General features: G+C 46.7%; 1 protein-coding gene and 1 pseudogene across 1 annotated transcript; one reads left to right on the top strand and one right to left on the bottom strand.

The window, feature by feature from the left end:
• Nucleotides 1-5,689: 5,689 nt before the first annotated feature.
• LOC100444207 (5-hydroxytryptamine receptor 3C) lies at nucleotides 5,690-13,255 on the bottom strand. Its single transcript, XM_002814345.4, has 9 exons — nucleotides 13,189-13,255; nucleotides 11,445-11,611; nucleotides 10,980-11,024; nucleotides 10,069-10,178; nucleotides 9,311-9,480; nucleotides 7,784-7,944; nucleotides 6,731-6,935; nucleotides 6,320-6,535; nucleotides 5,690-6,213 (listed from the first exon to the last, which is right to left on the bottom strand). The coding sequence occupies exons 1-9, from the start codon at nucleotides 13,253-13,255 to the stop codon at nucleotides 6,011-6,013; spliced, it is 1,344 nt and encodes a 447-aa protein (XP_002814391.4). The 3' UTR covers nucleotides 5,690-6,010.
• LOC100442412 (putative elongation factor 1-alpha-like 3) overlaps nucleotides 12,053-15,785 on the top strand; it is a 28,349-nt pseudogene continuing 24,616 nt past the window's right edge.

The raw sequence follows: 15,785 nt of genomic DNA, 5'->3' as shown, positions 1-15,785 counted from the left end.
TTGAAACGGAGTCTCGCTTGGTCACCCAGGCTGGAGTGCAGTGGCCCGACCTTGGCTCACTACAACTGCTGCCTCCCAGGTTCAAGCAATTCTCCTGCCTTAGCCTCCTGAGTAGCTGGGATTATAGGTGCCTGCCACTGTGCTCGGCTAATTTTTTGTATTTTAGTAAAGACAGGGTTTCACCCTAATGGCCAGGCTGGTTTCAAACTCCTGGCCTCAGGAGATCCACCCCCCTTGGCCTCCCAAAGTGCTAGGATTACAGGCATGAGCCACCGCACCTGGCCGTCATAGTGTAGTTTCAATGCTACTTATTTTTGTATAGATTTTGACATCTGTGCTATATATATGGAATAATCAGTATCATGAGCGTCACCTTTGAATTATTAAGGATGACGATATAGACTAGTTTTCCTAAATGCCAGATGTGGATGAGAGGTTTGCAACAAAGCTAGTAAAATCATTAAGGAGAAATGATAGTGAAAGGGTTGGTATAAGGAAAAATACATGGGCCAGGCATGGTGGCTCACGCCTGTAATGCCAGCACTTTGGGAGACCGAGGAGGGTGGATCACAAGGTCAGGAGTTCAAGACCAGCCTGGCCAACATGGTGAAGCCCCGTCTCTACCGAAAACTACAAAAAATTAGCCAGGTGCAGTGGCAGGTGCCTGTAATCCCAGCTACTTGGAGGCTGAGCAGGAGAATCGCTTGAACCCGGGTGGCAGAGGTTGCAGTGAGCCAAGATTGCGCCACTGCACTCCGGCCTGGACAAGAAGAGTGAAACTGTCTCAAAAAAAAAAAAAAAAGAAAAAGAAAAAGAAAAATACAGGAAGAGTAATGGAGGAAGGAGAGAGGGAGAGGGAGTGGTGGTGAAGAACAGACAGATGAGCTTGGTTTTCGGAGAAACAAATAGAGATGAAAGAAGAGAGAGGATAAGTGTGAAATACGGTATTGTCCATAGACATTTTGGATTTCCAGAAGATGGAAGGAATCAAAGATAATGATGAGACAAAAACATACCATAAGAGGCCAGGCGTGGTGGCTCATGCCTGTAATTCCAGCACTTTGGGAGGCCGAGGCAGGTGAATCACTTGAGGTCAGGAGTTTGAGACCAGCCCAGCCAACATGGCAAAACCCTGTCTCCACTAAAAATATTTTAAAAAATTAGCTGGGCGTTGTGGTGCACACCTGTAATCCCAGCTAGTCAGGAGGCTGTAGAAGGAGAATGACTTGAACCCAGGAAGCAGGAAGCAGAGGTTGTGGTGAGCCAAGTTCCCACCATTGCACTCCAGCCTGGGTGACAGAGTGAGACTCTGTTTCAAAAGAAAAGAAAACAAAACAAAAAAACAAAAACCCCCAAAAAACATACCATAAGAATGGTCAGATGTATGAACTACTGAAAGAATAAGTAGGGAGAAATTACTCTTGGAGAAAGTCTTCAGAGAATTATTTAAATAATAAGAAAATAGGATAGGCGTGGTGGCTCACGCCTGTAATCCCAACACTTTGGGAGGCCGAGGCAGGTGGATCACCAGAGGTCAGGAGTTCGAGACCAGCCTGACCAACATGGTGAAACCCCGTCTCTACTAAAAATACAAAAAAAAAAAAAAAAATTAGCTGGGCCTGGTGGCGGGTGCCTGTAATCCCAGTTACTTGGGTTGCTGAGGCAGGAGAATCACTTGAACCTGGGAGGCGGAGGTTGCAGTGAGCCGAGATCGCGCCACTGCACTCCAGCCTAGGCAACAGGGCAAGACTCCATCTCAAAACAAGAAAAAAGAAAAGAAAAGAAAGAAAGAAAATAAACAATGAGACGTGAAGAGGTTGTGAGCGTAACCCTAGATGCTGCTAAGGAAAGGAGAGAGTGGAACATGAGTAGAAATTACCCAAGAAGTTAGACAATAATCAAGTATTTGATGAGAGTAGTGTATCTAGGGCCAATCGTCTGATTTTTAGAGTTCATAAATTTCCAGTGTACATTCCTACAGAGGTTTTTAATAGAAAATGGAGGAAAAAAATAGTTATTATCACAAGGGCTAGTGTGTGTGTGTGTGTGTGTGTGTGTGTGTGTGTGTATTTATTTATTTATTTATTGAGACGGAGTCTCACTCTGTCGCCAAGGCTGGAGTGCAGTGGTACGATCACAGTGCACTGCAGCCTAGACCTCCTGGGCTCAAGCGATCCTCCCACCTCAGTCCCTCAAGTAGCTGGGACTACAGGCACACGCCACCATACCCAGCTGATTGTTGTTGTTGTAGAGACGAAGTCTTGTTATGCTGCCCAGGCTGATCTCAAACTCCTGGGCTGAAGCAATCCTCCTATCGAGGCCTTCCAAAGTTTTGGGATTACACGCATGAGCCACCACACCCACCCTTTTCTCTTTCTTGAAATGAGAGGTATCAGAAACCAGAACCACTCCCTCCCAAATTGTGAAACACCTGTAACGTTCCTGCTGACCTGTGTTGGCTAGTAGTAGTTTAATATATTTTGCCTCATTGTCAGGTCATGTTTTACCCCACAACTCTCACTTCCACCTGAACATATCAGCAGAATGTTCTTTTGCAAAGGGCATTGTCAAACAAAAGTCTTAGCACAGAAAACCTAAAGTTGCATATGTATGAAAAAAATCGCAAGGTGACATCTAGAGAAATATAAACATGGAAATGGGGAAGGAAAAAGAAATGATACAAAAGTGATCTTAAGAAATTTGAAATTCCTCAAAGGCTTAACAGATATTCTTCATTTTAAGTTATTGGCAAAAACCAGTTGAGCTTCTGAGTGGGAGATATGTTCCAAGTAATGGAAAGGAGAAGGAAACAAGAGAATCCAAGTAATGGAAAGGAGAAGGAAACAAGAGAATCTGATATCAGAACTGCCTTTGCCAGGATGTAAGTAACATCTCCAAGAACTCAGAGATAGTTGACACATGAAGATGTGTTGCTAATTGTCCACATTCGATAAATAAAATAAAATAAAATATATTGGGAAGGAATTTACAGCTAGAGCTAGTAAAATGTGGATTTTGGCTGGCTGGCATTCATTCACACATTTGCTCGTTCAACAATGCTGTATTCACTTCTCAAAAGAAGACATATGCGTGGCCAAGAAGCATATGAGAAAATGCTCAATATCACTAATCATTAGGGAAATGCAAATCCAAACCACAGTGATATACCATCTCACACCCGTCAGATTGGCTGTTATTTAAAAGTTGAAAAAATAACAGATGCTGGAGAGGTTGTGGAGGAAAGAGAACATGTATATGCTGCTGATGGGAATGTAAATTAGTTCAGCCACTGTGGAAAGCAGTGTGGAGATTTCTCAAATAACTTAAAATAGAGCTACCATTTGACCCAGCAATTCCATTACAGATATATACTCAAATGAATGTAAATCATTCTACCATAAAGACACATGCAAATGTATGTTCATTTTAGGACTATTCACAATAGCAGACATGGAATCAACCTAGAAGCACATCAGTGGTGGACTGGATAAAGAAAATATGGTTCATATGTGCATGGAATACTACACAGCCATAAAAAAGGAGATAATGGCCTTTGCAGAAACATGGTTGGAGCTGGAGGCCTTATCTTAAGATAATTAACACAGGAACAGAAAACCTAGTACTGCCAGGTGCAGTGGCTCAGGCCTGTAATCCCAACACTTTGGGAGGCCGAGGCAGGTGGATCACCTGAAGTCAGGAGTTTGAGACCAGCCTGACCAACATGGAGAAACCACATCTCTACTAAAAATACAAAATTAGCTGGGTGTGGTGGCACGTGCCTGTAATCCCAGCTACTTGGGAGGCTGAGGCAGGAGAATAGCTTGAGCCTGGGAGATGGAAGTTGCCATGAGCCAAGATCGCGCCATTGCACCCCAGCCTGGGCAACAAGAGCAAAACTCCATCTCCACAACAACAACAACAAAAAACCTAACCTGTCGGGTATTAAGCTGATTACCTGGATGACAATATTATCTGTACACCAAACCGCTGTGATATGTAATTTACCCAGGTAACAAACCTGCACATGTACCCCTTGAACCTAAAAGTTGGAAAGAAAAAACAAAAAAAAAAACCCCAAGTCTGTGTTAAGTATCAATGATGTGACAGATGTGGTACCATGCGCTAAACTATAAAAATGGATGAGAGGTTGACCCTGATCTTTATGAAAGCGTACTCTTAGGGGAGGCAGAAGGGCAAACAAATAAATCCCTGAAATGTGTTTATCCAATTGAAATATCATCCAGAAATTTGTCGCTGGTGTTTTTTGACTTTCTCTTTCAATTTCTGTTTCTCCTCAGGGTCTTGCTTGCAGCTAGCTATTAGAATTCCCCCATGATTATAGTGTTGATGAAGGTGTGAACTACTATATTATTATTATTTTTTTTTTTTGAGACAGAGTCTTGCTCTATCACCCAGGCTGGAGTATAGTGGCACAATCTCGGCTCACTGCAACTTCTGCCTCCCGGGTTCAATCAATTCTTCTGTCTCAGCCTCCCAAGTAGCTGGGACTACAGGTGCACGCCACCACACCCAGCTAGTTTTTGTATTTTTAGTAGAGATGGGGTTTCACCATATTGGCCAGGCTGGTCTCGAACTCCTGACCTTGCAATCCGTCCACCTTGGGCTCCCAAAGTGCTAAGATTACAGGTGTGAGCTACCGAGACCTGCTGTGAACTACTATTAACAGGGAACTTAAAAAACCTTTTTTTGTTTTATTTTAAGAGACTGGTTCTTGCTCTGTTGCCCAAGCTGGATTGCAAGGGTGCGATTGTGGCTTCCTGTAACTTTGAAATGGGCTCAAGCGATCCTCCTACCTTAGTCCCTCGAGTAGCTAGGACTACAGGCATGTACCACTGCACCTGGCTAATTTTTAATTAATTAATTAGTTAATTATTATTTTTGTAGAGACAAGGTCTCGCTTTGTTGCTCAGGCTGGTCTCAAACTCCTAGCCTCTCTCCTCGGCCTCCCAAAGTGCTGGGATTACAGGCATGAACCACCCAGCCTCAAGCACACATATTTAGAAAGCCCACTCTGTTTGATATTGTGAAGTAAGAGAAACCTGTTAGAATAATAAAGAATGACACAAGATATGATTTATTTCAAAGAGCAATTTCAGGAATGAGAGTTAAAGGAAAGTGAAAAAGAAATGGTTGCTGAAAGGAACACTTTGCATATGTAAATATTTTATTGCAAATGAAATAATTTCTTGCAAATAAGACTTGGCTTTCTTATTCTTATAAAACTCTGAAAGTGTCTAAAACCCTTAAAATCACATCAGATTACACCTGCTTAGGGGGAAGTATCAAAGCTTCTGCAAGAGGACTCTCCACCCCAGAGTTTGTAGACTTATAATAAATATAATGAAGAGGGCTGGGCGAAGTGGCTCATGCTTGTAATCCCAACACTTTGGGAGGCCGAGGCGGGCGGAACACTTAAGGTCAGGAGTTCCAGACCAGCCTGGCCAACACGGCGAAACCCTGTCTCTACTAAAAATACAAAAATTACCTGGGTGTGGTGGTGTGCACCTGTAATCCCAGCTACTTGGGAAGCTGAAGCATGAGAATCATGCCTGGGAGGCGGAGGTTGCAGTGAGCTGAGATGGCATCACTTGCACTCCAGCGTGGGTGACAGAGTGAGACTCTCTCTCAATAAATAAATAAATAAACAAACAAACTGAAGAGCCAGTGCTTCCTGGAAAGGTGTTTATTGGGGTGATCAATCAAGGAGAGACTCCACTGACCTGGACTTCCATTGATCAGGGAGTGAGGAGTTAGGTGGCAGCTCAGGGAGACTGAAGGTGAGCAGGAATGAGCAGCCTGAGCAGCAGTCAGGAAATTGTCCAGGGCTGTGCCGAACCTGCTTGGCAGTGCTGTGTTGGAGTTTTTGGAATTTAGAAGGGGACATGGTAGTCACTGGGGATAAGTGGCTAAGATTAGGAAAGTGAGTCTGGCTGGCCCAAGACCAGCAGAAACTCCAAGCTGTTGTTTGCCAGAGAGGGGGGATGTCTGCCTAGGTGTTCCAGAGGACAATGACAGTAAGGATGGAGGAGGCCATGAAGAGCAGGTAGAGGCGGAAGAGCAGCGTGTCCATCACGTGGCTGAACTGCACCCACAGCTCCACTAGCTGGGCCTTTGTCCATCCTGAGCCCCCATCTAGCTCAGTCTCTCCGGGTCTCACCTCCTTCCCTGCTAACTCCCCCGGCTCGTTTGGGCCTGTGGAGAGGACAGAGGCTCAGTCATGGAGTGGGAAGGGGACAGGATTAGAGGAGTGCGGGGCCCAGTGTGAAGGGCGAGTATGGGCAGTGCTGGCTTCCCTCACCAGGCAGGTGGGTGGGGGTGAGACCCAGGCCCTTATTTCCCTTGTGGGGCGCAGTGGGACAGCATCTCCCTGGGCCGGTGCAGTGGAGCAGCAGGGAGTGAAGCCACCTAGGCATGGGTGGGGGCTGGGTGGTGGCCACGTGCAGCAGGTGGGTGATGAAGACGGTCTCCAGCAGGCTGACCACCATCAGGGACAGGCACAGGGCGAAGTAGACACCTGAGGGCAGAGCAAATTATAAATAAACCAGGCAAATTTATCTCTAAGCATTTCTCACGCCTCTTTCCTAAATCCAATCTTCTTTCACAGCCCCTTCCTTCCTTCCTTCCTTCAGTGGAGCAGCAGCCATTTCTCCTGGCCCTCCCCCCTGGCCCCGGGTGCCCTTTCTCCTCTCGAAAGTGGGAGGAGCCATACTGATGAGGGGGGTGCCACTGGCAGGGAGCAAGTCATTCATCATGAGCAGGAAGACGTTGTAGCCCAGCAGAAGCGTTATCTTGAATGGGGCACGATTCTCGCTCTCTGCTGGCAGGTAGAAGCTGAGGGCGTCAATGGCAACCAGAAAGCTACTGGGCACCAGCAGGTTTATGATGTAGAGGCTGGGCCTGCGCCTGATGGCCACCTGGAGAGAGACCGGAGAAAATGGCAAATAAATAGATAGCAGAGGGCTCAATTTGTATATGTGACCCCTAATCTTTGCCAATGTGCTGTGAGGCTGCCGGGGACGATCTTTTTAAGTAACACTTTTGCATATAATTGTGCTCGTCTACATAGGGGCCTCTGATTTGTTGTCTAATTTTTATTCATTTTTAACCTACTAGGAACACAATGACTGTAGAATTTTAGGTGCAAGTGGGCCCTTTAAGTCATTCTGAGCAGTAGGGGTGAGCTTTTCCATTCTGAGCGGCAGGGCTTATTACAGTTCAGCCATTCCTCCCCATTCCAGAGCAGGAGCAGGTGAATGAGGAGTGGGTGAATGGGGAGTTGGGGAGGCCTTGGGGATCCTGCTTCAGGGTAATTAGGTAGATGGGGCAGTGGGGAGCAGGTGCCCAACCCTCTGGAGCTTTATTTTTATTTCATTTTATTTTTTGAGACGGAGTCTCACTCTGTCTTGCCCAGGCTGGAGTGTAGTGGCACTATCTCAGCTTACTGCAGCCTCCGCCTCCTGGGTTCAAGCGATTCTCCTGTCTCAACCTCCCAAGTAGCTGGGACTACAGGCATGTACCACCACACCTGACTAATTTTTATGTCTTTTTAAGTAGAGACAGGGTTTCACCGTGTTGGCCAGGCTGGTCTTGAACTCCTGACCTCGTGATCCGCCTGCCTCGGCCTCCCAAAGTGCTGGGATTACAGGCATGAACCACTGCCCCCAGCCTGGAGCTTCTTTTTTACTTCCCAAAGAGCCTTAGGTCAAGAGGACAATCAAAGAGCTGCTGGCATCAGAAGTCAAACAGGGGCCCCTGGACTCACATAGAACGTGATCTGGTCATATAGGTTGTTGCCCACGGACATCTTTGGGGTGGCCTTGTTGATGCCCAAGAGCTCCCACTCCCCTTGGGTTCGGATGACGTTGCGAGACGTGTCTGTGATCTCCCACACCTCCTTGTCCATGCCCAGCAGCATGCCGTCCACTGGAAGGGAGGCCGGTCAGTTCATTGCAGACGGTTTCCCAAGTCTCCCGCCCACGAAATTGGATTCCTCCCCACTGAGCTTCTAAAACAAATTTTCCTCTGTCCTTTTAAGGCAGGGTATCCTGGTTTTCTCAGAAGTGGGTTACCCGACTAGCAATTCATATGTGTGTGGGCAGCGGCATTAATTTATTTTGTTGTTGAAAACAAGAGTGAGTCAAGTTCGTTATGGGAATATTGGATATGACTCAAACGTGAGTCAAGAATTTTTGGAGTCATTCCTATTTTCCTTCTCAGTCCGCCAGTTGTATGGTGGTGTTTTGGTGGAATCAAGCTTGAACAGCTCAATATTTTAATAATTATAGGCATGCCCATTTTGATGGTTTTAGTTTATCCAAATCTGCCACATGACACCTGGTGGCATTCGGTTATATTAATTTACCGGTTTTTAAGTGTGCTAGCTATTAGAGTTAAAAGATTTGAGCTAAAAATTATAGGTGTGCAGCAGCTCAGAGTCAGCTGGGCCTCATTTGGCACAAGGGCCACTCAGCGTGTAAAGCAGCAGTTCTTAACCTCGTCTGCACGTTAGCATCACCTGGGCCCCACCTGGAACAATTTAATTGGCATCTGGGGTGATATGTGGTTATTAGGCTTTTGTTTTTGTTTTTTGTTTTGTTTTGAGACAGAGTCTCGCTCAGTCGCCCAGGCTGGAGTGCAGTGGCGTAGTCTCGGCTCACTGCAACCTCCACCTCCCGAGTTTCACGCCATTCTCCTGCCTCAGCTTCCCGAGTAGCTGGGACTACAGGCGCCCACCACCACGCCAGGCTAATTTTTTGTATATTTAGTAGATATGAGGTTTCATGTGTTAGCCAGGATGGTCTCAATCTCCTGACCTCGTGATCTGCCCGCCTCGGCCTCCCAAAGTGCTGGGATTACAGGCGTGGACCACTGTGCCCGGCCTGTTTTTTGTTTTAAAAACAGAGTCTCACTCTGTCACCCAGGCTGGAATGCAGTGTGCAATCATAGCTCACTGCAGCCTCAGCCTCTCTGGCTCAAACAATCCTCCTGCCTCAGCCTCCCAAGTAGCTGGGGCTAATTCTTTTTCTATTTTGTAGAGATGGGGGTCTCACTATGTTGCCCAGGCTGGTCTCAAACTCCTGGGCACAAGCGTTTGTCCCGCCTTTGCCTCCCAAAGTGCTGAGATTACAGTGTGAGCCACTGTGCCTGGCCAGTTGTTGGTATTTTCAAAAAGCTTTGTTAGGCCACCGGAGTGGAGCAACACTTATCCAAAACCTTTTCTAATGATACCTACACCACTCAAATGTCTTTCCCTGAATCTTAAACAGCTACCAAAATGTGTCACACTTACCCGTGTAGAGAAAAGAACTGAAGGTGAAGGTACAGTTCTGTTGGTCAAAAGGGAAGTAGAAGATGTCCAGGTTACAGATGCTGGTCACCCTCATTGGCTTATCATACTTTATTCGACCTTCACTGCTGATATAGGCAGTGAGACCCGAAGGCGTCTGATCCACATCCATGCTGTTTGGGAAAGGGAGGGAAGAGATGGAGGCTTAATCAGCTCTTGTCTCCCTTCCTTCCAGGGTCTCCCCTGCTGTGCTCTCCTTCTGGGCTCTTTCTCTTTTTATTTTTATTTTATTTTTTGTTTTTGAGACAGTTTCACTCTTGTAGCCCAGGCTGGAGTTCAGTGGCGCAATCTCAGCTCACTGCAACCTCCACCTCCCAGCTTCAAGCAATTCTCCTGCCTCAGCCTCCCAAGTAGCTGGGATTACAGGGATGTGCCACCACGCCTGGCTAATTTTGTATTTTTAGTAGAGATGGGGGTTTCACCATGTTGGCCAGGCTGGTCTCAAACTTCTGACCTCAGGTGATCCACCTGCCTCGACCTCCCAAAGTGCTGGGATTACAGGCATGAGCCACCACGCCTGGCTCTGGGCTCTTTCTTTAATGTCACTCTCTCGCCTCTTCTACTCATAGCGATTTGTGGAAGTCGGTTCATTGAGACTGTGTGCCTGTCTGAATCTTCTGGTGGCCCCATGCCCTGTGCTGACCCTAGGCTGTTCTCGGCAGATGAGGTTTCACGCTGGCTTCCCCAGCCTGCATACGCACGATTCCACGATGAAGATGTCTGGGAGCCACAGGTTTTCAGCTAATACCGTGAGTTTATTGATGCCAACACACTCTTTTGGGTTCCAGTTAATGAAAGGATTGTCCCACACCTGCATCAGGGCAGTGAGGGACAGAGGTGAGTGATGGTGAGCTTGTCCTGTCGGCCTCTCCCACCCTTTCCATTCTTCTTTAAACCTTGATCCTCCCACTCCCATTTGTGACCCTAATAACCACAGCCTATCCCCCTATTCTTGATTTAATAAGGTGTCGCCAGAAAAGTACCCCTTGATAGCCTTTTGGCAGGCAGTTATTAAATATGGCCTAAAACCACTTGGAGTTAGGACCACACCAATATATTGGCCTGCACTTGGCCTTTTTTTTTTTTTTTGAATTGCTATTTCAACCTTCCTAAGACTCCCAGGGAGGTTTGGGTCCCCATGGTGAGTCCAGTTTTACATGGAGTTATTTTGTCCCAGATCCCAGAAAGAGTTATACTTTGGGTAGAGGTTTGAACTAGAAAACTTTTAAGTCACTTTTTCTGTGTGTGTGTGTGTGATGGAGTTTCGTTCTTGTCATCTAGGATGGGGTGCAGTGGTGCAATCTTGGCTCTCTACAACCTCTGCCTCCCCAGTTCAAGCAATTTTCCTGCCTCAGCCTCCCGAATAGCTGGGATTACAGGCACCTGCCAGCATGCCCAGCTAATTTTTATATTTTTATTAGAGATGGGGTTTCACCATGTTGGCCAGGCTGGTCTCGAACTCTTGACCTCAGGTGATCCGCCTGCCTCGGCCTCCCAAAGTGCTGGGATTACAGGCGTGAGCCACTGCTCCTGGCCCCTTTAAGTCCCTTCTAACTCCTCAGGCTTAAAATTATAAATGAAGTGGGGAGGGAGATAGTTGAATCTGCCTTACCAAATCTATCCACAGGAATGATGTCAGCAGCTGGAGCTGTGCATCCTGACAAGGAAATTTCCACTCACGATTAGGGTAAAAAGGTTTGGCCAGTGCCCACCTTATATTCCCACCAATATTTACTAATTTATTGGGCCCGGCATTGTTGTCATGCTGAATTGTCTTTTCCCCACTTGTTTCCCCTGTGTCTATGGGCAATTCTGATTTTAATTAATATACAGACTACTTTTTTCTAGAGCATTCTAGAAAGGACAGGATTCAAAGACGAATGGCTTCCTGAAAAAATATCACTGCAGTATTCTTCTTCGTGCCTCTCCATTGCATAGGAAAACCATCTAACTTGTGTTAAATCCATCCAGGGTACCTATTGTTCACCACGGGGCCAGGGCCATGTTGGGTTGACAGGGCAGAGGGTCCTCGTTCCTTATTAGAAGCCATGGAAAAGATGCAGGGACTAAGTCTCACCACTCCCAGGATGGCAGACAGGGTGAAGGAGATGTTGACACGGGTAGGGATGCTGTAGTTGGTGAATGGACGGAAGGCCTTTCTGTCAAACACTGCTTGGAAGGCAGCAGGGTCAACCCCATGCTGGTCAAAGCCTGAGCAATTGATGGTAAAAGCGTCGCCTCTTCCTAGAGAGAGCAGAGACTCCGTGAGAGAGGGACTCTATTTCCAGGGCTGGAGTCTCTCTGCAGAGAGATAAAATAGGGGACATACTGAGAGGAGCAAGTGAGCCCCTCCTTCCCATGCCAAGACTCCCCAAGGCCATGGTTGGGGAGGATGGGCTGGGCTGGTAGGCAAATGGTGGAAGTCGATGTGGTGAGCTGATGTCAGGGCTCTATTTTCATTCCCATTGTTTCATCCTCATGCAAAGTTTGCCCAAATCTGTATGAAAACTTGGCCTAAGTGCAATGGGGCAGCTACTTCTAGGAGTCCTTTAATGTACCCATCACAAGCCTCTTGGCTCACCTAGCAGTAGAACTGCCCAAAACTTGTGGTCCAAGTCACCTAAGAATCGATGCTAATGTATTTCTCTCTCTAACTCTTAGGATCTTAAGTTTACTGAAGGCAAGAACTGATTTATCAAGAGGATAAGAGACATTTTACACAACTGCGCTTACTAGGTAGATGTGAGAAACATGGTAGGTATCTGACTAGGTGCTTACCTTGGTGCTATGCATTTATTTTGCTCTTCTCAGATTTAGTGACCTCAGTTATCTCGTGGGTTATTTCTAGTATCGGGATCATGAGATGACATCACTGAGCATACAGCATTTGTTCAGTCACAAAGTGAAGCCGGTGTGCCGGGAGTGGTGACTCACGCCTGTAATCCCAGCACTTTGGGAGGCCGAGGTGGGCGGATCACAAGGTCGAGAGATCGAGACCATCCTGGCCAACATGGTGAAACCCCATCTCCACTAAAAATACAAAAATTAGCTGGGTATAGTGGCGCACGCCAGTAATCCCAACTACTCAGGAAGCTGAGGCAGGAGAATCGCTTGAACCCGAGAGGCGGAGGTTGCAGTGAGCCAAGATTGTGCCACTGCACTCCAGCCTGGGCAACAAAGCGAGACTTCATGTCAACAAACAAACAACAACAACAACAACAAAACCACAAAGTGAGGCCGGTGCAGATATTGTCTCTCGGCCATGGCCAGGGAGTCATCTGGGTAATACCTGAGTGGCACCTTTGCCCCATTGCCATCATTATATAGTCCTTTTCTCTGCCTCCTTCTCTCTATCTCCATCTCTTTCCATGATATTTAAGGTATGTGTCCAGATTGAGAACAAATATTACCTCATGGAAGCAAAATATCTGCTCATTTCCACCTCAGATTGTCCCCTCCCTCAGGGCATGTTTAAAATCACTGGCTACTCTTCTCATGGATATCATATCAGGAGAAACAGAGACAAGGAGAGGGGGAAGAAGGATGTGGTAGAGGAGCATCAGAAGTCGGTGAAAAGGTGGAATTGGAGAAGTGGTGAAATGAGACAGTTTGATAGATCCCTGTGCAGGCAGGAATAGAGAAAATCTGTGTGCACTCATCAGTGAACTGTCTTTCTATCTGTCACCAAAAGGAAATCAGGACACAGACATTATGGAAGAAATATTTAACACATTAATTCTGAATGCCCTCCAAGTGCTAGAGGTGAGTCAGGTGTCCCTCGGAACCACACTCTGGTCTTCCCTGTTCTTGTCCCATCTTACCTTGAAGCAGAAGACTGACAGTGAGGCAGAGGAGGACACCCCCCCTTGCAGGCCACCCTCCTTCCATTCTTCTTTCTGGACTCTTCTCTGGGGATTCACCAGGAGCTCCCAAACCCTGGAGCTTAAAGGAGCTCAGACCACACCTTGGTTGCTGGTTTTGAATACTACTCATGGCAAGTGACCACTCCCTGTGAGAGCCTGTGACCAGAGAGGTCCCAGCCAAGTGTCCTGCATTGGCTCTGCCCAGAGGCACCTTCTGGGCTCCAGGCAGGCAGGAAATTGGGCGGACACTAGGGGAGAGGCATTCTATTTGGCAGCTGTGTGCTGAGATCCAAAACAAAATAACGTGCCTTAATGAGAGAATGTAGGCTGGGGAAATTAGGATTGTGTGCTTCCAAGACCAGGGAATCTGTGTGCACCAAGACCAGGTGGCAATACTTAGTGATTTGGTTATGAGTACCAAAGTATCTTTTTTTTTTTTTTTTTTTTTTTTGAGACAGAGTCTCTCTCTGTCACCCAGGCTGGAGTGCAGTAGCACGATCTTGGCTCACTGCAACCTCCACCTCCCTGGTTCAAGCGATTCTCCTGCCTAGGCCTCCTGAGTAGCTGGGACTACAGGTGTGTGCCACTACATCCGCCTAATTTTTCGTATTTTTAGTACAGACGGGATTTCATTGTGTTAGCCAGGATGGTTTCGATCTCCTGACCTTGTGATCCACCCGCCTCGGCCTCCCAAAGTGCTGGGATTATAGGTGTGAGCCACCAAGCCCGGCCCCCTTTTACCAAAGTATCTTACAGCTTTTGTTATTGGAATTATTCCAAATGCCAAATTATAAAGCTTGGTTCATACCTTCATCATCTAGTGTCTATACTTTTCCAGTAGCCCCTAACTAGATTTCCTCTCTACAGCGTTTCTGCCTTTCTGATTTATTCTCTCCAAACCAATGTTCGCCGTATAATTTTTAGGCTATGCATTGATTACATGATAATAGAAGTCATAAAATTAAGATAGTAACACTTTGTGCTGTCAATAGTGTTAATATATAGCGTTATTGTAAACTAGTAATCTCAGCTAACATCAATATCATTGGCATGTGTTAATATTATGTCTTATGTCACCACATTCCTATCAAAAAAACAATTGGCTTAAATGAATGAACTGGAGCATTTTTATTTCAAGTATCTTAGCTACATTTCCAGAAAGACTTGGACAGTTTTTCCTTGCAGAAAGGGTGAAGGGCCAGATGTAGAATACAAAAGAAACTTTGTTCAGAATCAATGACCATGACAGCCCTAAGTAGAAAGTGCTGAGAAATGCAGGAATGACTTAGAGGCCCAAAGTAGGAAGGCACAGGAGAGGGCTGCAGTGGATTCCATTTGAGGTTTGCGGTAGCCACAGTCCTTCAGACCTACCACCTCTGCAAGTAATTTCTTCCCTGACTTGGAAACTTGGCCAGCTTGAGCCAGAGGTTGAAGGGAAAGAAAGAATCAAAGAGGGGAGAAAGAGAAGCAGAAAGGTGGCTAGAAGTAGTGGAGTGGAAGGAGCAAGAAAGGGAGGAAGAGAAGGGAACAGAGGAATTGTTAGAAAACCTGCTCCAGGCCAGGCACGGTGGCTCATGCCTGTAATCCCAACACTTTGGGAGGCCGAGGCAGGAAGACTGCTTGAGCCCAGGAGTTTGAGACCAGCCTAGGCAACACAGTGAGACCCCATCTCTACAAAAAGCAATTTTTTTTTTTTTTTTTGAGACAGAGTCTTACTCTGTCACCCAGGCTGGAGTGCAGTGGCACAATCTCGGCTCACTGCAACCTCTGCCTTCTGGGTTTAAGCAATTCTCTGCCTCAGCCTCCCGAGTAGCTGGGAATACAGGCACGCGCTGCCACGCCCAGCTGATTTTTGTATTTTTAGTAGAGATGGGGTTTCACCATGTTGGCCAGGATGGTCCTGAGCTCTTGACCTCGTGATCCACCCACCTCAGCCTCCCAAATTACTGGGATTACAGGTGTGTCACCGCGCCCTACCAAAAAGTAATTTTTAAAATGAACCAGGTGTGGTGGCGTGTGCTTATCATTCTCACCACTTTGGAGGCCGAGGTGAGAGAATTGCTTGAGCCCAGGAGGTCAAGCCTGCAGTGAGTCATAATGGTGCCACTATGCTCCAGCCTGAGCGACAGAGCAAGACCCTGTAAGAAAGGAAAGAGAGAAACAAAGAAAGAGAGAGAGAAAAAAAGAGAGAAAGAGCGAGAAAGAAAGAAAGAAAAAGAAAGAAAGAAAAAGAAAGAAAGAAAGAAAGAAAGAAAGAAAGAAAGAAAAAGAGAGAGAGAGAAAGAGAGAGAAGGGAGGGAGGGAGGGAGGGAGAAAGACGTGCGCTACTCAGGAGGCTGAGGCAGGAGAATCACTTGAACCCCGGAGGTGAAGGTTGCAGTGAGCCGAGATCGCGACACTGCACTTGAGCCTGGGTGACAGAGCGTGACTCCGCCTCAAAAAAAGGAAGGAAGGAAGGAAGGAAGGAAGGAGCGAGAGAGAGAGAAGGAAGGCAGGAAGGAAAGAGAAAGAAAAAAAGGAAAGAAGGAAGGAAACCTGTTCATGGTTTAGAGCTC

Source organism: Pongo abelii, chromosome 2, assembly GCF_028885655.2.
Source record: "Pongo abelii isolate AG06213 chromosome 2, NHGRI_mPonAbe1-v2.0_pri, whole genome shotgun sequence".
NCBI lineage: Eukaryota > Metazoa > Chordata > Mammalia > Primates > Hominidae > Pongo > Pongo abelii.
The sequence above is the reverse complement of the archived record's forward strand: the minus strand, read 5'-3'. Positions and strand labels throughout refer to the sequence as shown.